This window comes from Eptatretus burgeri, chromosome 10 (genome assembly GCF_056783735.1).
Source record: "Eptatretus burgeri isolate ZD-2024b chromosome 10, Ebu_testis_v1, whole genome shotgun sequence".
NCBI classification, from domain to species: domain Eukaryota; kingdom Metazoa; phylum Chordata; class Myxini; order Myxiniformes; family Myxinidae; genus Eptatretus; species Eptatretus burgeri.
In genome coordinates, this window is record NC_140970.1 from 51,667,705 (window position 1) to 51,693,157 (window position 25,453).

At 43.1% G+C, this 25,453-nt stretch overlaps 1 protein-coding gene across 9 annotated transcripts in view; it reads right to left on the reverse strand.

Moving 5' to 3' along the window:
- The window catches only part of LOC147018539 (uncharacterized), a 282,825-nt gene that overhangs the window by 173,306 nt on the left and 84,066 nt on the right, over positions 1-25,453 (reverse strand). For 4 of the 9 annotated variants that reach the window (XM_085898302.1, XM_085898297.1, XM_085898296.1 and 1 more), the window contains exon 1: positions 24,190-24,711. The exons of 3 other annotated variants lie outside the window; for them this stretch is intronic. In XM_085898302.1, the coding sequence (XP_085754428.1) occupies positions 24,190-24,293 (104 nt within the window). In that variant the 5' untranslated portion in view covers positions 24,294-24,711. Of the gene's footprint in view, positions 1-24,189; positions 24,712-24,811; positions 25,387-25,453 lie in introns of those variants that run through there. 2 more of the 9 variants (XM_085898295.1, XM_085898304.1) reach the window with 2 other exon arrangements.

Genomic DNA, 25,453 nt, shown 5'->3' on the forward strand with positions numbered 1-25,453 from the left:
TATCAACTGGGAGACCAGTACATTGCAACTGGTATCAACTGGAACCAGTAAGACTTTAACTGGTACAAATATGAGCTACTGGTTTTTTCAACTGGGAAATTGGAATTCTGACTGAATTTAACTGGTACCAGTTGAAACCAATAGAGACCAGTTAAAGACCAATTAGAACCAATAGAGACCAGTTGAAAATGTGTACTGGTTTTAACTGGTTTTTCGACCTGGGATTGCATTCCTGGAAACCAATGAGTTCGTCTTCATCACAACAAGGAGTATACATCACACAGTCGCTCAATTCATCTGCTCAGACAACACAGACAAAGAACAGAAACTACTACTAATCCGCATGGCCAGCTAAGGGCGTAGCAACCCCATTTTGGGGTTGTCCCCTTTGCACTTCATTCCCTTGGGATAGGGGGAATGTGAGATGAGGGCAAGAATTTGGAATTTTGCCCATGGTGCTGGCGATAGCTCGCCTACTCTTCATAAAGGACACCGGAGGATCTTTAACGTCCAACTCACGTCAGCAGACGGGACACCCGCTTAACGTCTATCGGAGGGATGGTGCACACATTGGTGAATCAGCTTGCCTGTGAAACACCAGGATGACAGTTTATACTGTATTTCAAACCCAGGCTAGACTGCTTAACCTTAGAGGCTAGTGTGCAAACATTTCGGCCATCCTGCCAGCCCGAAAGAGCAGAAAGCTTGTCTTGATATATTCACTAGCTTCTGATTCTCGAGAAAAACTTCATCTTTTCCCTGACGACTTCTCTCTACTAAAACATTCCTCATCCCAAAGATAGGCAGACAGCAGCCTCTTCCCTCTCTGCAAACCTTGGTAAAAGTAAGAATTGGTCAAACACTTGGAATATGCTTTTCAACCCCGACAAATGTGTGTCTCCCCCCCTCCCCCGCTCCCCCAATCCTCTCTGAAATGACCGTCTGGCCAACCGTCCCACCTACTTTTCTTTCATATATACAAAGTCTAAGGCTCACAATGGTGCACGCACGCACACACGCTGTCACTTCCCGGGATTTCCTGGGTACCAGCGACGTCACAACATTGCTTTTCTCACCACACTCAGCAGGGCATTTCCTCAGGAGGAATTTCCTCCTCCACATGGATGTCAGCTGAGGAGGATTGTCCACGCTCTATCCTTTTAAATGCTGAGCATCAAGCAAAGAAGCAGCACATTACATTTTTTTGTCTTTGGTATGACTCAGCCGGGATTTGAACTGCCGACCTCCCAGACTCGGAGCGGACGCTCTCACCATACGCCAGAGACTGAACAAAAAAAACTTTCTCAACTGGAAGGGTCCTCGGTTGAGAGCATACCTCTGCCACGCAATGCCTGATCCACGATAACATATCGGGCCCAATACATTTTTGAGATATGGTGTTATATAATGGTTCATCCCCATCTCTCACTGGTGAAAAATCACTTTTAAAATTCTAGTCATCCGATCCTGATACGGATCTTCACCAACATCTAACCGGTTCGTCCTCGTCGCACACTGAACCTGTCCACAAAATTTCATCCGAATCCGTCAACAACTTTTTGAGATATCCTGTACACAGACATAGAAAGAACGACAGAAAGGGGTGAAAACATAACCTCCTTCACCTTCAGTGGCGAAGGTAATAAATCTATCGAATAATGTCAGTCCCTCACACTTTGTCTCACCATCAGCCACAAACTTTCTTGGGGAAACCACATATCTAACTTGGCCTCCAAAGTCAGCCACAAACTGGGTATCCTCCGTCAGGCAAAACCTTTCCTTGGCAAATCCGAATTTAAACAACGTACAAGGCCTTCATCCACAGCCTGACGTCGTGTTGTCCTCCTCTTTGGGCATCCCTCCCTCACATTTCACATCTTGTTACCATGAAGACCTCTGAAACTTGCCAGAAAGGAGGCTTGTACCCTCAAAATCATTAGAATCTTCCACGATCAAACCAAATCTCTGGACCTGTTACTCCCACATAAGACAGGTCGACGGCCTCTGTTTCTATCACCTCCTTTCTGGACTTGCACCCTCTGCCTTTTTCCGTGTTCTATTCACTTCCCCCCACCCTCACACTCCCCGCTCCAAGGCACACTTGGTCTGCCATTAACCCACTTCTGCCAAAACTCCTAAAATCCAAGCTCAATGGTCACCTGTACTCATTTGCTCCTCTTTTCTCTTTCCTACCTGCATTCATCCCCTTCTCCATTCTCCCAAGCCAATTTCATCAATTTGTTCGATCACATTCTTCCCTCCAGGTAAAAGAGATGGCTATTCACCTCATCCTCAGGTCAACCCCCATCCACAATACTTGTGATATTTTCTACCCTCATTACCTCTCCCAAAGCTGATCCCCTTTCGTTCCAAGTTCTGGTTTTCTCCCTTTTCCTCTACTTTTCCGTTTTATCTCACCTGGGACACAGTTCAGGTGAGGTATTTGCATCACATGGTGTCCGTCAGTCAGTGTGTAGACACTTGTATCTCCTTCTCCAAAACTATACACACAATTTCGATGAAATTTAACCACAACCTTCATCACCAGTGATGTCCGAAAGTTTGTTCATGGAATTAAAAATTAAAATTGAGGAACGGGGTCTGAGGGGGTCTACGAGGGGTCAAAGTGGTTGCAGGTTTGACCCCTCAAAATAGGCATTTGCTTTCTTCTCTGAAACCACACACACGATTTCGATGAAACTTGACCACAACCTTCTTCACCCGGGATACTAAAACTAGTAGTCCTATTTGCACCAAACTTTGGTGAACTTCGAAGGACGAAGGCCGCCTGATGCCTTGCAAATCCCATTAAAAAAAAATAAATTGCACATTAAGTAGGTCAATTTCATGGTCAAAGGTCATTACGATTCCAGGATCGCTACTTTTGACTTCTTCTCAAAAAGTATTCACTCGATTCAGATGCAACTTCGTAGGAATCATCTCTGCATGGCGTTTTCACAAGTTTGTTCAAACCATCGGCTAATTTACATATATTGCGGGTCATCCACATTTACCAGTGGTTCCCCGTTTCTTCCAGGTGAGTGCAGGGACATTGCCCCAATTTTTAGATCACCTGGAACGTAGTTCTAGGGAACTTATGGGATGGCATGTTGTCCCTCCATCGGTCCGTCAACACATGCAACTTCTTCTCTGAAACTGCTGATGGGATTGTGACCAAACTTCGCTAAAAAATAAAGTTTGTTCACAGCATTTAAAAATAATATAAATAATTAAATATATTTTAAAAAAATATTTATAATAATAAATAAAATCTAGGTTGAATGGGCGTCCAGGTTTGACCCCCTCCCCTCCAAAAAATAAATAGGTATTTTCTTTTTCCTCTGAAACCACACACAATTTCGATGAAACTTCACCACAACCTTCATCAGCCGTGATGTACCAAAGTTTGTTCACGGCATGAAAAAAAAAAATATATATATATGTATAGATGTGTATATATTATATATCACGGTCTAAGTGGATCGACAGGGGGAGGGGGTCAAAATAGGTCCAGATTTGACATGCCCTCCCCCAAAAGAGTGATTTGCTTTCTATTCTGAAACTACACACACAATTTCGATGAAACTTGACCATAACCTTCATCACCCATGATGTACCAACATTTGTTCAGGGCATTAAAAAAAAAAATGCATATATATATTGGGGTCTAAGTGGGTCTATGGAGGGGGGGAGGGGGGCAAAATAGGTGTGTGCTTTCTTCTCAGAAACTACAAACATAATTCTGATGAAACTTGACCACAACCGTCATCACCCGTGATGTACTAACGCTTATTCACGGCATTAAAAACATATTAAATAAAAACAGAGTTTACAGGGGTCTACGGGGGTTTTGAACCTAGCTTGTAGCAAGGTATAATGTGCACATTTAGGACCCAGGGGACCAAAAAATGAAAGTCATATGAAAGAGGTCAAGGTCATATGAAATTAACAAATTGATCAGTGTTCATTGAGGTCATAAATATATATGCACAAAAACTTAACCATAGAAATACATGCTGTGATGAACCAAACTAACATCTTAGGATTAAAAGTGCAGATTTCCTAAAAACGTTACGTACTTCCTAACGACCTTTGATGTTCTGTATACTGAACACAAACTGGCCTTTGGTATTGATTTTTATATCATAGGGCCATCTTGCTAAACTTATTCCATGGTTATAAAATCAAGCTTATAGCTTCCAGTAATTTTGTAGCAGCCTTGGTGAATGCAATTTGTTACGTACTTCCTAACATTTTTGACCCAATCATGGAAGTGAACCTAAAAACTGGTATGTAGTAATTCTCCATGTTGAAACTTGCCATTTTAAATCACCACTTTATACAGAAGTAAATTGCTATTTAAGATGTTCTATCAGATGCATTTCAAATTTCTGGAATAAGATTTTGTAAGCTTCACTCTGACTGGGGGAAATTTTGAAAAATCTGAGATTTTACACATTTGAAGGTGCCAAGATATGCAGAAGGTCATAAGAAATGTACTGTTTCGAGGAATTGTTCTTTCCTTATGTATAATGATATATATCAAACAAAAAATGCATTTTCAACCATTTTGACAACATATAAAATCATACATGTAACCCATTTCTAAAAAATGAGCTATAAAAATGGAAAAAATATCCTGTGTTTGGATAAAAAAAAACATGCTTTGTAAGCAACTATATCCATGGGACCCATAGCAAAGTATACATTTTCTGAAAGCACAGACACTTGGGCATTATATAACATTAGGATTGTTTATCTTATTAAAACTGGGTTCAATTTCTGAGCTTTCTCCTCATTTAGGACCACAGTGTACACAATACCATGCTACAAGCCACCCTCCAATATAGATATTTGTTCTCTTCTCTGAAACTACATACCCAATTTCAATGAAACTTGACCACCACCTTCAATATCTGTGAAGTACCAAAGTTTGTTCCCAGCAGTAAAAATAAAATAAAAAAATATGCATGTAGTTATGTTTGTGGGGTAGATGAAGGAACTTCAGAGTAAATGTAGGACTGTATAGAGTGGCACGGTCCATGGACGAGTAGGAGACATCTCGATGTAAATCAAGTGGGGAAAACTGTGATCTTAAGTTGTTACATGTCACCACACAGGGATAGCCTGGTGTTGGCTTAGTGGTTAGGGTGGCGGCTTGGGATCCTAGGGTCCTGAGTTCAAGCCCTGTTGGCCGCTGAATTCATATACCAGAGGGTTGACTCAGCCTGTCATCCTTCCGAGGTCGGCAAAATGAGTACTAGTGCGTACTGCATCAGAGACACAGTCGCGCTTCCAAGAAATGATAGCTACCCCGGTAGCTGCCATATGCAAGAAGAAGAAGACCACAAGAGGGGGAGGGGGGCAGTGCTGTGTAAATGAGGCAGGAATGAAGACTAATTTCTCCCAGTATGTGATTACTCCCTGTGACCTTTTCCTATGTTTTTGCATTTACAAAGCCGGCTATAAAAAGGAACGATGCTTTAACAACAAGAACCGGCAGGCCACGCCCCGAGGCTTGGGATTGGTTGGTGTGACGTGAGAGGAAGAAGACATGATACAAAGAGGAGAGCAGATAGTTGGGGTGAGAGGTAGGCCGTTGACACGGAAGGCTCTCGCTCGCTGGCTTCTCTTCGAGATGCCAAATAAGGCTGCGCAATTTTCGTGTTCGTGCTGTGTGAATTTGCCCACGTGCTGGAGCAAGACGCTAGCCATTGACAGTTGCTGGGTCGTGAAGGGTGTACATTTCTGAAGAAAGGAGAAGAGAAGAGAAGAAGAGCACACCTCGTGGTCTTATCTCAGGGCCTCAAAAATTCTCATTGTATGGTTGAGGAAGGAGGTGGGTGATCGTGGTGAACGGACCTGGTGCAAGAGAGGAACGGTCGGCAAATTTGAACGTGAGAAGAAGCCGCACAGCAGTTGGTGAGCCCTGGCATTGGAATACCATCCATGCAGATGACATCCCGTGCGTGACTGCAGAGAGCAGCTTGGCGCCATTTTGGGCGCGGTTTCCCACGCTGATGACGCGGTTCGATACTCAAGTTCCAAAACACCATCTCTGGCCAAAACTAAGTGTCAGAATAAAGGAGGGATTTCTCTTTTGTTTTATCTTTTCCCCTTGTCCGTTTTTGTAACTGTGTGTACAGGAGCCTCGACCTTAGGCGGTAAATTACTTCACGTTTCATTACCTCATGCTTTGATTAATCTTCATCAATACACTTTGATTTATTCCTCTTATGAATACCTGATTTATGTGCAAATTAAATGCCTATTTATTAAGACTGATTGTGTCTGTCAATTTGTTGTGGGTTTGAATGTAAACCAGTGTATCTCGATGTGGTATGTGCTTCACTGCCTCCCGTACCGCACGCTATAATTTCCAGGGAACTCGGGTGTTCACCTCTCAGAGAAATCGTTCGGCTATCTGTCCGGGTCGGTCTTAACCCTCACTGGACACGACTATATATATATATATATACACACACACACACACACACACACACACACACACACACACACACACACACACACACACACACACACACACACACACACACACACACACACACACACACACACACACACACACACACACACACACAGTCCAAGGGGGTTTGCAGAGTGTTTTAGTGACTGGTGCGCTTGATCCAGGTGAGCCTGCGGTCCTGTTTTTTTGTTGTTGTTGTTGTTGTTGTTGTTGCATTGCTGTTACATCCAAGATTTTACCTTCTTTCCACCCCATTTTCACTGTATTTCAGTTTGTTCACTCCCTGTATCCTCCTGCCCTCTCCCTCTTTCTTCAAGTGTCCTCCACATTCTTCCTCCAAGTGTCCCTCTACTCTGCTGTTCGTGTGTTTCCTCTCTTCCCACAACGCTCTTTCTGTTATGTTCTGTGTTTTACCTCTTCAATGAGCCTCGACTCGCAAAAAAAAACAAAAAAAAAAACAACAACAAACACCACCGGTGTGCACAAGTGATCCAAACAAAGCAAAACATTTCAGGATCCCAATGACGAAATTCAGACAGCTCAACCTCATCCAGAAACCAGTAGCAAACAAAATATTAAATACTCATCGTTAAAGGACGTGTGACGTTTCTTTCTGTGCACTTGCCCCCATTATAACCATGAGAATGGTGCTCAGAAGTGCAAATGAAGAATCAATTTGTACGAGATGAACTTTGCGTGAAGTATTAGTTCATCAAACACAACCCAAGTCTTCTTGTTCCAACTCCTAATGCAACATCGTGGAGGAGATTCATCTCACTTCACGTGTATACTTTTTTCCTCTGCAGGATCTAGGCTCATGGAAGAATGAAGTGACGGACAGGAAGAGAGGAGAGAGATGTGGAATGGAGGAAACACACCATCACACGTAACCCTTTTCTTTTTTTATATATAAAAGGGGTCGATTACTAAAAGGCAGTTGGTTCACAAACTACCAAAGGGTATGGGGGACATGGACATACACAAGGAGGAAAGGAAGAACAACACAAAAACGAGTAACAATGGCCCAGAGGGGAACAGAATCTGAAAGTAAATGCCTACAAAGGGACTAATTGGAAGCAGACCATGGTTCAGTGACGATTCTGAAAAGAACACTTGGAACAAAAATATGAGAACAACAAAACTTCACAACTTGGTCCATGAAAAATTATCATTTACCGAAATGGACGCGGATACTCCGAGTCCTGTGAGGACTCAATTCCACATGGGGATTACAACCAACGACAGAATCAGCGGACGATGTTGAAGAAGACCATGGATGAGCACATGAGGTAACTAGAATGGCACTTGGTAGAGCGCATACCTCCGCCAGGCTGAACAGTTTACATTTTGTATCCAACTGATAAGCCGGATATTTAGTGGTGGTACCTGATGAGTTCACTTTTTCAACTTTCACACCTCAAAAAAAAATAAGAATTAAAAACCACATTTGGTTTTTTGTTTATTACTTAAAACTTAAAATAATCAAATCCCCCCTCCCCCCCCCAAAAAAAAAATTCCTGATTCTGTGGATGAGATTTGAACCAAAATCCAATCGCTTTGTTATTCTCACCTTCTCAACTCATCCACCAGGTTTTGTCATAACCGGTCGATAACTTTTTGAAATATTGTGCTATACATTGTTTTTGACCACATCTCTCAATGATGAAGAATCGCTTTCTAAAAATTTCTAATCCGCGTCTCTGGATCTTCACCAAAATCTATTCGATTAGTCCTTGCCATACACCCAACCTGTCCACCAAGTTTCGTCCAAATCCATACAAAATGTTTTGAGATATCCTGCTCACAGACAGACATGGGTGAAAACACAAGTCCCATCCATCTTCAGTGGACAGAGGTCATGTTTCCCACAACTTCAAATTTGGGATGTTCCTTCTTTGATTTTGACTTTATTACCTCCACCACCAACGGGGGAAGGAGGTTATGTTTTCACCCCTGTTTGTTTTGTCTGTCTGTTTGTTTGTTTGTGTACAGGATATCTCAAAAAGTTGTGGACGGATTCGGATGAAACTTTGTGGGCAGGTTGGGTGTGTGACAAGGACGAACTGATTAGATTTTGGTGACGATCCAAATCCAGATCCGATCATTTTTAAGTGATTCTTCACCATTGAGAGAACTATTATAAAGTACTGCATAGCATGATATTTCAAAAATGTATTGGGCCCGATATGTTCTCGTGGATCAGCATTGTATGGCGGAGGTATGCGCTCTTCCGAGTACCCTTCTAGTTGTAAAATGTGTTTATTATCGTCTGCAGCCTCCCTCCTTTTCCCTCATGCAAATGATGAACCAATGATGGCCTGTGCGGGGATAAGTTTATTGATGCTCTGAAGTCACATTTTTCCTCGCTTCAAGGAAAAATGAAGTCTTTATGAAATTCCCAATTCTGACAGCGCTAAAATGGGGTGTGGTGCTGGATGCATGTATACTTGCCAACACTCCAGATTATACCGAGAGAATCCAGTTTTGAGAAATTATCTCCGTCGTTGTCCAGGTTTAGATGAATAGACGCACATTGCACAAACTTTCGTTGGTTTTTTTTTTGTTGTTATTATTGTTGTTGCAATTTTTGAACAGAGTTAGACTGCTGGCTTTCAACTTAAAAAACGCTAGCGAGCATTCCTATTTCATAATCATTCAGTAAAAAAAAAAAAAAAAAAAAACCAGAGTTGGTGTTAAAGCCACCCAATGCTCGCCTGTTTATACATTAATCGTTTTTAAAGACTAGTCTAATAATTAATATTTTTTTATAAAGCATTGCAGTGAAGTATGATCCAAATAATTTTAAAGCAATATATGTATATTGTAATCAGTTACAAGAGCGCAGGTGAGCACCATATACGCCCGAACAAGAAGGTATATACAGAATTATGCTACTACATGGAAAACAGCATCCTAGTTACCATGGCAACCACTTTAGAAGACGAACGCATGTTGCGACACACAGTCTCCACAGTCTGTACCTACACACCAAATATGAAACGTGAAAGTTGAAAACTTTGGGAGTTAGAGTGCGGACAGGAACGGATGGAAAACAGCATCCTGGTTGCCATGGCAACCACTTTAGATGCTGAACATATGTCGCGACACACCGTCTCCACAGTCTGTACCTACGTACCAAATATGAAACGTGAAAGTTGAAGACTGGGAGTTCGAGTGCGGACAGGAACGGATGGAAAACAGCATCCTGGTTGCCATGGCAACCACTTTAGATGCCGAACATATGTCGCGACACACCGTCTCCACAGTCTGTACCTACGTACCAAATATGAAACGTGAAAGTTGAAGACTGGGAGTTCGAGTGCGGACAGGAACGGATGGAAAACAGCATCCTGGTTGCCATGGCAACCACTTTAGATGCCGAACATATGTCGCGACACACCGTCTCCACAGTCTGTACCTTTGTACCAAATATGAAACCTTTGTACCAAGTGAAAGTTTAAAACTTTGGGAGTTAGAGTGCGGACAGGAACGGACGGACACAATATATATATATATATATATATATATATATATATATATATATATATATATATATATATATATATATATATATATATATACATACATATCTCGGGCGTATAAAAAAATAGTGTGGTAGATAAAAACATTAGAAAGGAAAAAATAACTTGCACCAACAATTTTAACATTTTGACGCTCACGCTGACTCTCACGCTCACGCTGACTCTCACGCTCACGCTCACACTCACGCTGACTCTCACGCTGACGCTCACGCTGACGCTCACGCTGACTCTCACGCTCACGCTGACTCACGCTCACGCTGACTCTCACGCTCACGCTCACGCTGACTCTCACGCTGACTCTCACGCTGACTCTCACGCTGACGCTGACGCTGACGCTCACGCTGACGCTGACGCTCACGCTGACTCTCACGCTCACGCTGACTCTCACGCTCACTCTCACGCTCACGCTGACTCTCACGCTGACTCTCACGCTAACTCTCACGCTAACTCTCACGCTGACGCTGACGCTCACGCTCACGCTGACACTGACGCTGACTCTCACGCTGACTCTCACGCTGACTCTCACGCTGACTCTCACGCTGACTCTCACGCTGACTCTCACGCTGACGCTCACACTCACGCTCACGCTCACGCTCACGCTCACGCTCACGCTGACGCTGACGCTCACGCTGACTCTCACGCTGACTCTCACGCTGACGCTCACGCTGACGCTCACGCTGACTCTCACGCTCACGCTGACTCTCACGCTCACGCTGACTCTAACGCTCACGCTCACGCTGACTCTCACGCTCACGCTCACGCTGACTCTCACGCTGACTCTCACGCTGACTCTCACGCTGACTCTCACGCTGACTCTCACGCTGACTCTGACGCTGACGCTGACGCTCACGCTCACGCTGACGCTGACGCTCACGCTGACTCTCACGCTCACGCTGACTCTCACGCTCACGCTGACTCTCACGCTCACGCTGACTCTCACGCTAACTCTCACGCTGACGCTCACGCTCACGCTGACGCTGACGCTCACGCTCACGCTCACGCTGACTCTCACGCTGACTCTCACGCTGACTCTCACGCTGACGCTCACGCTCACGCTGACGCTGACGCTCACGCTCACGCTGACTCTGACGCTGACGCTCACGCCGGGGGCATCGCTATAGCTCTCTGTTCTTCGAACAGGCGAGCTAAATAATCGGTTAATTTGTTATAAAGTCGCTTGTTGGATGAAAACAATCGATCACAATCGTTCATACTTGAAGTTGAATGCCATTCTTCTTGACCTATGTGTGGTTGTAATTGTACATTCCAACGATATGAAAAAGGTCAAATGTTTTTTATACTTTTTCAACTGAGTGGACAAAACAGCACTCATTTATCAATAAATCAACCATGGGAGAGCACTATGCAAATCGCTGCACATGCAACAATGACGTTTCAGTGAAATGGGACGGGATGGAATTAAAGCAATGAAAGATCACTGTGGTCAAGACAAACGTATTGAAAAGGCCAAATTTGTCAACAACTCATCGACCGCTATCTGGATTCAAACTGGCAGCGATGCTTCAAAAGGTGAATGCTGTCACCCATGCAGATATTTTGTTTACCGGCTGGTTAATTTCAAACAACGTATCATGCCAGGCAGCAGACAGCGCTTCTGCCATTTTCACGAAGATTTTTTCAGGCTGCAATACAACCAGCGGTTATCAGTGTGGAAGAACAAAGACAACACATCTGCAAAATTTTGCTATTGCTCCCGAGGCAACGCAGGAGGTACGAGATGCATCAAAGAGCAATTACTTCGGCATTTCCACAGACGCCAGTGGTGATGAAAACGACAAATACCTTCCTATCCTGATTAGGTATGACAACTAAATTGGGTTAATTGCCACATCTTTCTTTGGCTACGCCAGCAATTGAGAAGTCAGCTGCTGAGGCAATGCTTGAAGTCATCAGTGAGTCGCTTCTTGAAAAATGGCCTCACTTTTGACAATCGCAGAACCTATGCATCAGACAATGCAGGAAGCAGGGTGTGGAAGAATAACTGCACTGTCGAGAATCAAACAAACAGCCGTTGATGTACCCGGTCGGTTGCTCACCGTCACTTAGCACAGGGTTTCAAGGCCTTTTCATTCAGTGATGAAGATTTGCTTGTGCACATCTACTATCAATAAATCAGTCAAGAGAAAAAGGCCATTTGAGGGAGTGCATGCATTCACCAACAGAAACAACCCTGGTGTTGGCTTAACGGTTAAGGTGGCTGGCTTGAGATCTTGGGGTCTTGAGTTTGAGCCCTTTGTGCCATTTAAATAATACCAGGTGGGTTGACTCAGCCTATCATCCTTCGGAGGTTGGCAAAGTGAGTACCAGCTTACTGGTAACAGGAGCACTGAATCAGCAGCACAGCCACGCTTCCAACAAAGATGCAACCAACGGCCACAGGCTGCATACAAAACAACAACAACCACCAACAGTGATTTGAGAAAAATAATAAAGCATGCTTCCACCAAGCGATTGAGTTTGGGGAAAGTGACAGAAATGACTACGCTCTGCATTTGACGCCTCAAGATCCGACTTCAACTCGACCTACGATGTGGTAAGGACGCAGGTAGGTCAAAGACACAGAGGCTATTGCTGCTTAAGCCAGTAGAACCTTCATTTACTCTCGTCACTGTACGCATTAAAATATGATAGTTGTGGTTTTGAAGGACGGCACCAAGGTGTCTGGAGCAGGGGAAAGGATGACTGGTGAGGGCTTTGAATGATTCTCTGGATCTGCTCACCCTGAATTTTGTCCAGATCATGTGGTGCCTACATTTAGCAACTTTTACACTTTCCTGCCGAGTCGAGCCTTTAATACACCGACTTCATGCCTGCATACTGGTTCCTTGCTAGGTCCTCATTTTGGTCAAACGAAAGGACAATCATACTTAATGCTGTAAATAATATACATTACAGTTTTAATTTTGCTGTACGTTTCCTTTCGTAGCATTGTGTCTGTGGAAACTCTGCTTGCTGCAAAAGAGTCAGAAGCTGCCATTCTTGGTCTTGGCATCAATGACAACAGTATTCTTCTACCCCTTGAATGATGTCTCCATTGGATTTGCAGCCAAGCTGTACATTATGAAACATAACCCGCAAGGCACTCCACTACACAAGCAGTAGTTATACATCAATTGTGCACTGTACATGAAGAAGAAGAAGAAGATGCCTTTCATGGATAGGAATGTTAAGGCGACAGCAGAAATCAATCCTAAATATCCATTGACAGCCAGGTACCCTGACAGTGAAGACCTTTGTGAACAGTTTCCTGATGTTGTATCAGCTGCAGACGTGGATGAACTTCACAACAAGTTCGTTGGACAATAGCTGTTGCCGCAGGAGGACATACAGGATGACAGAATGGATGAACAATGGACCCACATTGCACAGATTCTGGATCCAGAAACAGACCAGTCACAATTCATCGAACTGCCAGTTAGCTAAGCTGATTCGTCTGATCCCTCGCAACATTGCCTTCAGTGAAGAAGCTGCTGACACACGACCACACAAATCTTGGGCAAAATGTGAAAGAAGGCCTGGCTGCTAAATCAGTATATGCCAGCTCCTCTGGGACAAGGAACTTGCTGTGTGGATTGATTGCAGCCAAGATGAACATCTCAAAGAATTAGCACGTTGCAGAATGGAAACAAAGTCAATCACTTGCCACCAAATGTAAGCAAGCTACCCTCAGAACTCTTCCAGTAAGGAAGTCAGAAACACAATTCAATCCACAATTCAAGACAGAAGTTATGGACAGATTCGGCAAAACTTGGTGAACGGGTTAGGTATGTGATAAGGACGAATCGATTAGATTTTGCTTCAGGTCCGGATGCAGATGCAGCATATGTCAGTGGGATACAAAACGTGAACTGTTCAGCCTGGCGGGAGTTATGCACTCCACCGAGTACCATTCGAGTTTCACCTGCAGTGAAACGTGCAATGAGAGGGAAACCCATTTCCAAGTGGTGGCCAATTTGTACAACTATACAAAAGTACCCGTCCCCCAGTGACGGGAAAAGTTCAAGTTAATCTCTCAATTTAAATTATTTCATGGACTTTAAAAAAGTCAATTGTGTTATACTTGGTTTTACTCAGAGCCAAAGCTCTGAGCTACTTGTACCGCCCAGCGCAAAATGGTGGTGCAACGTCAGGCGACGGAAATTGGATTAATCTAAAAAGAGGGCAAAGTAGTGCTATTTTAAATTGTGTATTACTCCAGGAACATCTGCATTAAATCTACTTTAATCCAGTTCGTGCTGAATTTAGAGCTTACTGGAAGAGACAATAAAGTGACTGACTACATTGCATCAAGAAAAGTGAAATGAAAATGCAAAATAACCAATTAGCAGTCTTTCAAACGCAGCACGGAAAGTGGCCGCCGTAAACAAGAGACAGACGAATGCACGGACAGACACCACGGTTCGCAAGATGTATGATGAGATACTAGGGAATAGAAGAGTTAGTACAAAAAAAAAATTCTTCAAAAGCAATACAACTCCTTAATAATGCCATGAAAAAGCCCCATCGCTCTCTTTGGCATTTTGGAAAGATCCTTTGAAACATTACTGAAAAGTCCAGGCCTTACGGTCACAAAGTTGATTAAACACAACACACATGCGCGCGCGCACACACACACACACACACACACACACACACACACACACACACACACCTCTTTCCAAAAGAGCACTCATGCCATCATCAGTACTCTTCTTTTATATATCCAATACCCATCTGTTATGGTCAAGAAATCCAATAAACTCACAGGCCTCACCTGCATCCCTACCAGCCAGACAATGCAGATCTCATGATCTTGCAATCAGTTTTCAGATTAACCATTCCAAGACATTAGGCAGGACCTCACCATTTAAGTTCACACCAGTTATCTATATGTTTCTTTGATCTATATATTAAAAGCGAATGAGACATTTGTTTGTTTGTTTGTTGGGTCGCCGAAATAGGTGACCCTTATTGTCAGTAATTCCGTCTGTTTGTTTGGATGTTTGTTCGTTTGTCATCAGCATAATTGGTAGTAAACGTGGGCAGATTTTGACCAAACTCGGGTGGTAGGTACATCTTATGACCGAGTGCTTTGGAAATTGTGATGGTTGCTCGGGACGCTTTGGTTCCCTAGCAACAACCGAAAAACCTTCAAAATCGGTACCGTTCACGCGAAATCAATTCCGAAAGCCATTATCCCATGTAGGGTTATGAAATTTGACAGGAATGATCTACCGGTGATGCTCTATCAAATATATTCCAGTTTTTGTGATATATGGAATACTTTACCCGCAGCGCCCCCTACAATTAGGGTATGCGTGAAAATTGAAGGCCCCCTAGCGACCAGGTGAGTGCATTGATACAAATGAAACTTTGCAGGTTCATGGTACTCAATGAATACTACAATTTTGCCTCATGACATATTGACCGATTTCACTTAGGTCAGGGGTCAAAGGTCAATTAGTGCAAAAATCGATAATATGCGAGAGCTGGAGGTGCCTTCGTGCCAAATGCTACTCCTCCTCGGGTTATGGTCGGATGGTCATGAAAATTCACATTAATCGTCTGGAATACATTGCGCACAAACGATCGAGCCGGATTTTCGATTTAGATCTTTGTTCACCCACAGCACCCCCTCGAACTTTGGGGATTTCCGATTTCAAACCGCATTTTCGGTACTTTTCATTCAAATGGATACCGAGTAGTTATCAGTAGATGCAACTGGATGAGATTTGATATGCATAATCTTAAGGTGATTCCCTATCCGCTATATGACATCCATTTTGCTCTATATCTTATAGTTTCTATGCTCGGCGACCCATCGCCGCCTTCCGGCTTGTTTGTTTGTTTGTTTATGTGACCCTACTCCTCTGAGCTCCCAAGGTTAATCGCCACGAAACTTTATAGGATCACATTTTTTACCACGCTGCACCTTACTCGGGGTTTCAAACAGTCATTTTCTCACAATTCATAACTTATAAACACGAGCCACCACCAGTTGGAATCTCTGAGAGGAGATCCATACATCCAATGCTTTATAAAAAGCCAAAATGTTTTTGGATTTCAATCCGGATACCTATAAAATTGATGAGATGGTGAGCACCGATTGTCAAATATGGTATCAGATGTGAAAAATTACTGTTAATTAAGATGTTACAACAATTGGTAAGATCGGCAAAGGTGTCACGTGACCTCTCAAATGCGCCAATCATTCAAAAACCAAAAATAATACAACACACAACCTACACATCGATTCAAAGGTAATTTTACTGCTCATCCAACGACATAAATCTGAAGGGTGAAATAAGAGTTTGTAGAAAGAAAAAAAAAAGTTGAAAAAAAAAGGTTACCACCTTAGCCAACTTCTCCAAATATACACCCTATGTCCCCCCAAGAAGATTTTGATCCGCATACCAATATAGTTGTTTAGAGAGTGCGTTGCGATTATCTGACAACAAAACAGATTTCGAATATCCTATTTAATCAAGTCGTGATGATCGAGGGTGATCAGGACGATTGGGGCGTTTTTAACCAAGGCCGTAATAAGATCCGGCATTGCCCAGCAACACCGGACACCTTTTCTAGTTTCCCATCTAAATTCAAGTTGCCCGATTGTGTCTCAACGGGGTAAACGTCGTAACCACATCACGTATAATGCTGGATAATGCGTCATTTAAGAGCTATTGGGTCTACAAATATTGATAGAGTCATGTGCATTTTTGTTGCACACACATGTGGTGTATCGGCTGAGTTGCTGGTTCACACACCTCCTGGAAGTGAAAAATAATACAAGCACAAACTATTCAGTCAATTCTGTCCAACGTATAATTACCTTTTCTTTGATTTACTTCATCGAGAAACCTTAGCAGTCTTAACAGTTATTGACTATTACGCTGTCAAAGGACATTCCTTACAAACACACTAAATATTCCACTCTATTGGGAACAAATTCCTTTCCAACAACCTGGTGGAACCAGGTTATATCTACTCGTGAGCAATAAATGTGCTCACAGATTCAGCTTCAATGGATCTGCATTCAGAATTACCAAAAAAACAGCAAATCTGTCCAATTAAAAAGCCTTTAGCAGGCAAAGCAGCTAAAGTAAACAGCAGACCATCTGGCCTCTCATCCCTGCCAGGTGTCAAGGATGTGAATCTTTGGATCAATGCAGAAGGCATCCTGTTGGCTATCTTCACATTTCGGATTAGAATTCCACACCACACTACCCATTTACCACAAAAAAAGTTAAGCACCACACCTTGGTTTGGTGTATACAAAAAAAAAAGTAAACATCACTTTGGTAGACATTAGTACCATGCAACAACATACAGTATTGGAGGCTCAAATTGGACTGATGGACGGTCATGGCGAGTAGCTCTACCAGTACCAAGCCCTGCATATACACATATGAAATTAGAACGGCACTCGGTTGAGCACGTACCTCTGCCTGGATGAACAGTTTACATTTTGTATCCCACTGATTGGCCGGGTCTGCATAAAATCGAATCGGCTTGTTCTTGTCACCGAACCAACTCATCCACCACGTTTTTTATCATAACCCGTCCACAACTTTTTGATATATTGTGCAAGATATCATTTTTGGCCCCATCTCTGAATAATGAAGAATCCCTTAAAAGATTCTAGCATCGGGACCCTTCATCAAAATCTAGCCAATTAGTCGTCACACACCCAACCTGTCCACCAGATTTCACCCAAATCCATCCACAACTTTTTGAGATATCCTGCTCACAGACAGAGGTGAAAACATATCGTCCATCTACCTTCGGTGGCAGAGATAACAATGAGACAGCTACCAATTACAATCCCAAGATCATGCTACACTGATTACAAGGATTACAGGAAATTTTGCACAGGTGGAGGCCATTCAACCCATCATGCCTGCGCCACACCAACACCAGATTTAATCAATCCGTTGATACCCCTTCCCTTTGTGTGCAGCCTTTTGGCTGCTCCACTGCTACTGATTTTGCCGACCTCAGGATGACAAGCTGAATCAACCCCCTGGTGTTAATTCAGTGGCCAACGGGGCTTGAACTCAGGACCCCAGGATCCCAAGCCACCACCCCAACCGCTAAGCCAACACCAGGTTTTGAATGGGTGATGGGATCTGATGGGTGATGAAGTCTTCGACACAATTTTGTGTCAATTTTCTCCTTGCACTCAAACCCCTCTCTTAGCTGGTGAGAACATAAAATATATTTTTTTTTTTTCCAATACCCAGGGGTCTATCATCCAATGTTGAAAAAGATGACAATGCACCACAAATTCAATGGTCATAATTAAAAAGTATATTCTTCACAACAATATTAAACCTGTACCTGGCTGGTGAGAACTGAAAAGACCGTATCAGACCAGTCTCACTGTAAAGGGTGAGCCATAAGTCCCATGACACGGTTTTCGCTGCTTATACAAGATTTATTTAGACCATCTATTTATGCCATTTTCTTTTTTTTCTTCAGATAATACAAATAATAAATTTACCCAAGATGACAAACACCAGTCCATTTCCAGTGGGAGAGGCTGGTATCAGTGGTGTGGTACCAGGAAAGGAGAAACATAAACAAGACGATTAAACGGGTGAAAGAAGACTGAGGAGTATTTTGGAAAGCCAGTACCGTCAAAATCAAATCCTCATCTTTGGGAAAAAAGGCTACTGTAAATGGAATGGTGTCTGCCATCTTGGTTCAATGTATTACTCGTATTATCTAGGGGGAAAAGGAAAAAAAACAGTAAAAATAGATGGTATAAACAAATCTTGGACAAGCATCGAAAACCAAAACAGTGTCATGGGACTTACAGCTCACCATGAAGAAGTGCATTCATTACATGGGGTCATTAAGACACACATATATTTTACTCAGCTCCCCTCCCCATGAAAAGAACACTGATGCAGTTGTGTAACGGGTACAAGAGTGGTATTTTTGCAACAATTAATTGGCTGTACATTGGGGATCCGAGAATCATTGCATTGGGATCTTGGTCTTAAATTATTTCATTCAAGTTTCTGGGTCTCACTATCTGCCATGATCTTTCCTGGGAAAGCCACATTTCCAAACTGGCCTCCAAAGCCAGTCGCCAACTGGGAATCCTCCGTCGTGCAAAATCCTTCCTCCGCCCACCTGAGCGCCTGACCACAGACAAAGCTTTCGTCCGCTCTCCCCTCTCCCCTCTGGGCTGGTGCTCCTGCCTCTCACCTTTCTCGGCTTCACGCTGTGGAAACCAAGGAATTTAGGATCATTGGCATCTCCCGCAATGAGGCCGAGTCTTTGGGCCTCTCACTCTCTCAGCGCAGGCAGGTTGGTGGTCTTTCTGTCTTATACCGTCTCCACTCCTGTCTCACCCCACCTGCTCTGTCTGCAATGGAGACACCCCCCCCCCCATATTGCCGCAGGGCGCTCAAGGTCCGCCAACAACCCCCTTCTCGTAAAACTACCAAAATCACGAACCACTGCTCACCTTCACCCTTTCATTCCTCTTTTTACCCACCTTAGGAATCAACTCGCACACTCTTTTCAATCCCATTTTTCCCTCCAGGCCTTCAAAAAAAGCCGTTCACCACCACCTCTTATCCCCCATCCAAAACCTCTATCTTTTCTATCCCCATTAATCCACTCCAAACTCACCTCCTTCAAATTCCCTGCATTCCTTCCTGAAAGTCCCTGTGGTATCCATCTTGTATACCCCGTGTTCCCTGCCCCATCCCTCTCCCTTCCACAGATCTCCTAATGTCTGTTTCCCACTGTTTTGTCCTCCCTCTCCCGTCCCTCGTCTCTTCCCTTGCTGTGTGTTGTCTGTTAGCTCTCATACGAGCCTTGACAATGAATAGAAAAAAAATACTACTAATAATAATAATTTTAAAAACAGCACCACACATACCGAAGCTCACCTGGATCAGGAGCAACAGTCACTCAAAACCACCACAGACCCCCTTAGACCCTGATTTTTTTTCATGTCGTGAACAAACTTTGGTAGATCACGAGTGATGAAGGCTGTGGTCAAGTTTCATCAAAATTTTGTGTCGTTTCAGAGAAGAAAGCAAACACCTATTTTGGGGAGGGGGGGGGTCAACCTCCCCACTCCCCCTCCCCCATAGACCCACTTCATGGGCACAGATTTTGATGTGGTCAGTACATCTTCGTTAGGCATCATATATGAAGCTTGTGGCAAAGTTTCATCAAAATCGTGTTTGTTCAAGCAATAATGACTAAAGTGCTTACAGACTCACTGACTCAATCACTCACTCACTCACCTGCGGACACTGCCCCATCACATAAGCTCACCGGACTAAAGTCCAGGTGAGCTAAAAATAAAAAATAAAAAAAACGATCAATTATAACTCCTACGTACATGTAGCATGCAACAACAAACTAATGTACATGTACAAGTGTTCAACAGAGTGCGACATCAAGTGGCACCGTCCCACTCTCTTTCCTCGATTTTCTTTTTATTTGCCTGTAATGCTCCTTGGTCCATTTCATTCCTACTTCAAGTAAAAGAGGCCAAAACTGTACAGTTGGTAGAATCAAATCAGATAATGTGAACAAGTTTTTTTTTTTAATTGGCCATTTCCAATCACAATTGTGAGGTTACACAAAACTTTGAATTGAAACTCAAACCATACAATATTTTGAGCCATTAGAGCAAGATGCTTGGTGATGAGGTCCAACAAGATGGTGCAGAAGTAGCTTACGTTTGAGCTGTCTCGTCTCGGCTCAAACTCAAATTGTTGGATCGTGGTTCGCAGGCAGGGCATTCCATCACAAAGTGCACCGTCCATCTGCTCGCCTTCGTTGGTGGACGTTAAAGATCTCACATTGTTTTGTGCAAAGTGTAAGTGAGTTATCACCTGCACTCTGGACAAATTCCAAATTCCTGATAAGCATGGTGAGTGCACTACAAACTCCTCGACACAAGTAGAGGGAGACTATTATTCTGAAATGGACCAAAATAGATTGGTTTGGTTCGATGATAACGATGCTTGTGAAGCTCAAATTTGGGCTGTTTGTCGGTTTTCCAGCAACCTTGCATTTAGTGTTGTCCAAACAAAGTTGGTGCAATGCCATCACCACACACAAATGAAAAGTACATCTGGACACAGCCAAAAGTCCTTTCAGGTATCACCAATTAACTACAATGACACAAGAACAATGCAATATTTTGTTGTCCAGCGTCTTTGCATGCTTGATGTACATGGAGAGATGCAAGCTTGGAAAGTATCAATCTGCTTTGTTGGAATTGAAGGGAATTTGATTGAAACATTACTCAACAACAATCAGATCCAGGAGTCACCAAGACCACCAACGAACCTGTCTGAGTCCAACCAAGTGGAGCTGCAGTGAAGTAGTAGTTTTCACAAAACCAAATCAACAAACTTATTGAGTATCACATGAAGAGGGCAGTTTAACCATTTAACCAACATATCAAATATCACATCAATTTAACCATTTCAATTAGCACTTGTGCAATATTTAATTTAAAAGGACATTACAGTACATTTTCTGATATAAATGAATATAGTTGTACTTTTTTTGAATTTTTTTTTATTTACTTTTACCAGTTTATGAACTAAAATAGATCTTAGGTATTGAAGATGGAAAACATAATAATAATAATAATAATAATAATATAGCAAATACTTCCCCAACAGTGCATTTTCTGTTATAAATTAATATAGTTGTACTTTTTTGAAAAAATTTTATTTACTTTTACCAGTTTATGAACTAAAATAGATCTTAGGTATTGAAGATGGAAAACATAAAACTAATTTAAAAAAAAGAATAATAATCTATTCTGAAACGCAAAAGAAACTTACCACCTTTTAAACCTTCAAATATCAACAATAACACTGCGTGTAGTAAATGTGTGAACTTATTTGTGGACAATAGTGTCCTCACTGTCAGACAAAACGGTCACGGATGGTCACTTGAACCTTCAATGGTCACTTCATAGCACAGCTGTTGAACAGCCGTTTTGACTGTCAGTGATTAGCCAAGGGTTACGGGATGATTTTAATGAGCTGCACGTAATGTCTTGATATTGGCTTTATAAAGGCCAATGCAAAATGGGCATTTCAATCAACATGCCACGATTGTCAAGGGATCAACGGCAGTCTGCCTTGGGAATACTGCAAGGCGGATTGAGCTACCGTGAGGTGGCACGTTGCCTTGGCTGTTCACACCAGGCGATATCGGCCCTGGTGGACAGAGACACCCTCCACAACTCTGCAGATGACAGACCTCGATCAAGGAGGCCAAGAGTCACCACTGCAAGGCAGGACAGGCAGATGGTCCGAAGTCAGATGGCTTCAGACATTGAGGACTGAGTGGGACAGAATCCAGCAGCAATCCATCCAAAGACTGGTAGGCAGTATGCGCCGACGATGCACTGCCTGTATCCAAAACAATGGTGGCCACACACGCTATTGAAAAGGGACTGACATTGCACCCTGTGCTGTTCTGTACTGTAGAACAAACTTATGAGATGGTGTATCTTGGTCAAAAACTTGACACGTCATCAAAAAAATGCCAATGTTTCAATTAGCAATTGCTGGTTTGTTTTATTTTGAACTGTTACAATTTTATTACATTTCAAACAAGTGGCAAGTTTATTTTGCGTTTCAGTGTATATATATATATATATATATATATATATATATATATATATATATATATATATATATATATATATATATATATATATATATATATATATATATATATATATCTTCTTCTTCTTCTTTCGGCTGCTCCCGTTAGGGGTCGCCACAGCGGATCATCCGTATGATCCGCATAGTGATTTGGCACATGTTTTTACGCCGGATGCCCTTCCTGACGCAACCCTGGTCGCCTCTTACGACACAGGGATATGGTACACCTATTTAACCAGGGTATACACCGGCCCAGTTCACTGGTACTCATTTCGCCGACCTCGGAAGGATGACAGGCTGAGTCAACCCCCTGGTGTATTAATTCAGTGGCCCAACGGGGTTTGAACTCAGGACCTTTTGGATCCCAAGCCACTGCCCTAACCACTGCGCCAACACACTAGGCTTATATATATATATATATATATATATATATATATATATATATATATATATATATATATATATATATATATATATATATTAATCCTGAAGGACCAATTTTGTGCTCCTCCTCGCGGTCGCGTCACGTTTTTCTCGGTACTGTGACCTGGACTGAAAGAAACTTCGTACCTGTAAGAGTGCATCGCACATAGTGGCTAGAGTCAACTTTCAACTCTGAAGCAGAATAAACACTTTTCGTTGAGACGGGGCGAGGAGTGAAGAGGGGGGGGCGGGGGATGAAGAGACGGGGGCAGGGAGTGAAGAGGCGGGGGCAGGGCCGGGGTAATTAAATTTTTCGGCGGGGGTAAGCAAATTGAAGGCGGGGGGGGAGAACGGGGCAGGGGCGGGGGATGAGTAGGCGGGGGCAAGCACGCCCTGTCCAGTCCATGTCCCTCGAGTGTGGGTGAGCTGGTGAGGGTGGTTGAATGAACGGAATCCGTCTGTGACGGAGTTTCGGCTTGTAATAATGATAATAGAAAATACTTCTGCAACAGTACATTTTCTGATATAAATGAATATAGTTGCACTTTTTTGAAAAAAAAATTATTTTATTTTACCAGTTTATGAACTAAAATAGATCTTAGGTATTGAAGATGAAAAAAAAAAAATAATAATAATAATAGTATAGGAAATACTTCCCCAACAGTACATTTTCTGATATAAATTAATATAATACTTTTTTAGAAATTTTATTTATTTACTTTTACCAGTTTATGAACTAAAATAGATCTTAGGTATTGAAGATGGAAAAAAATAATACTAATTAAAAATAATAATAATAATAATAATAGTATAGCAAATACTTCCCCAACAATAACACCGCACCAAAGTTCTGAACACGTACACAACACGCAACACGTTCTTTTTTTTTCGTACTATTTATATCAGCCAGATGTTATAGGTCGTGGCAGCAGTTGCAGCGGTGTATAAGAAAAAGTTCACTTCTTCGATTTATCTGTCAAAACGAATTAAAATATACACATTTATATTGCTTCTAACATTTCTGCAAAACGTGTACAAAGTACAAAAAAAACCCCAAATCGAAACACACCATGTAAATGTCGGCGCGATCGAACAAACCAATTGTAACCAGGAGTGAAGAGTCGGAAGCAGACTGTTCCTCAGTGATGACGGAATGAAGCCGCCATGGGACATTTAAACATGGTCACGCGTGACCAAGAGAAGCGCGAAAAGGGAGTTTGGCGACATGTAACTCACGGCCAGACAACACAATCCCTGAAAACCTGTACACACACACACGAAGCGTAACAAACTAAAGTGCGTGTCCGAACGACGCACGGGAAACGGACGGGACGGGACAAAAATGGGGAAGGGAAGGGAAAGGAAGGCTTCCCGTCGTCTCCTGTCCAACGCCGCCTTTGTTTTGAAGTGTCTTAACAGAAAGAGGAGCAAGTCGGCACGGGCTCGACAAACTGCCTCACAACAACGGAGAGACAGAAAGAAAGACACACACAGAGGGAGACTGAACGAAAGACGTATACAAAGACAGACACAGACAGACAGCGACGGAAGGTCGGGTGAGTGGAGAAAAAGGGAAAACACAGCACGCGATGAACACCGCGCTCAGCTCCCGTACCTCCACATATACCTCCACATATACCTCCACACACCACGACCGCCAGTCCCCCCCCCCCAAAGCCCGCGGACCGCACCTGCCGTGGAACCAGTCGTTGCAGACGTCGCATTCGATCATGAAGCGAGTCACGTCGTACGGGAGGCGACACAAGCAGTACAGGGGACCCGCGCCCGCCATATCGCGGCCAGGCGAGGCCGAACAGACGGTTAATTTCGCACGATCCGACAACGAGGAGAACCCAGACACTCGGACAGGATGACCTTCTGTCTCAGTCGGTGGTTCTGCGAAACCTGGGCGGACGGCGGACGGGGCCGTGGACGGGTTCGCGTTCGGCGCGGTTCAGGTTCCTTTTAAAGGGAAAGAATGAGAGTGTGGGCCGGGAGCGTGACCGCAGGGAGGGGTAATGGACCGCGCGGGGGCGCCTCTTCCATTTCATTCTTTTTCACCGAAAGCCTCCCAAATGACCTTTTGTGTTTGTGTGTGTGTGTGTGTTTTTGTGTGTGTTTGTTTTTGTGTGTGTTTGTTTTTGTGTGTGTGTGTGTGTGTGTGTGTGTGTGTGTGTGTGTGTGTGTGTGTGTGTGTGTGTGTGTGTGTGTGTGTGTGTGTGTGTGTGTGTGTGTGTGTGTGTGTGTGTGTGTGTGTGTCGTTTCGCGACGCGCTCCTGACGTCACCATAGACTCCAGACGTTTCGTTTTCTTTTCGGAGTCTGCCATTTTCG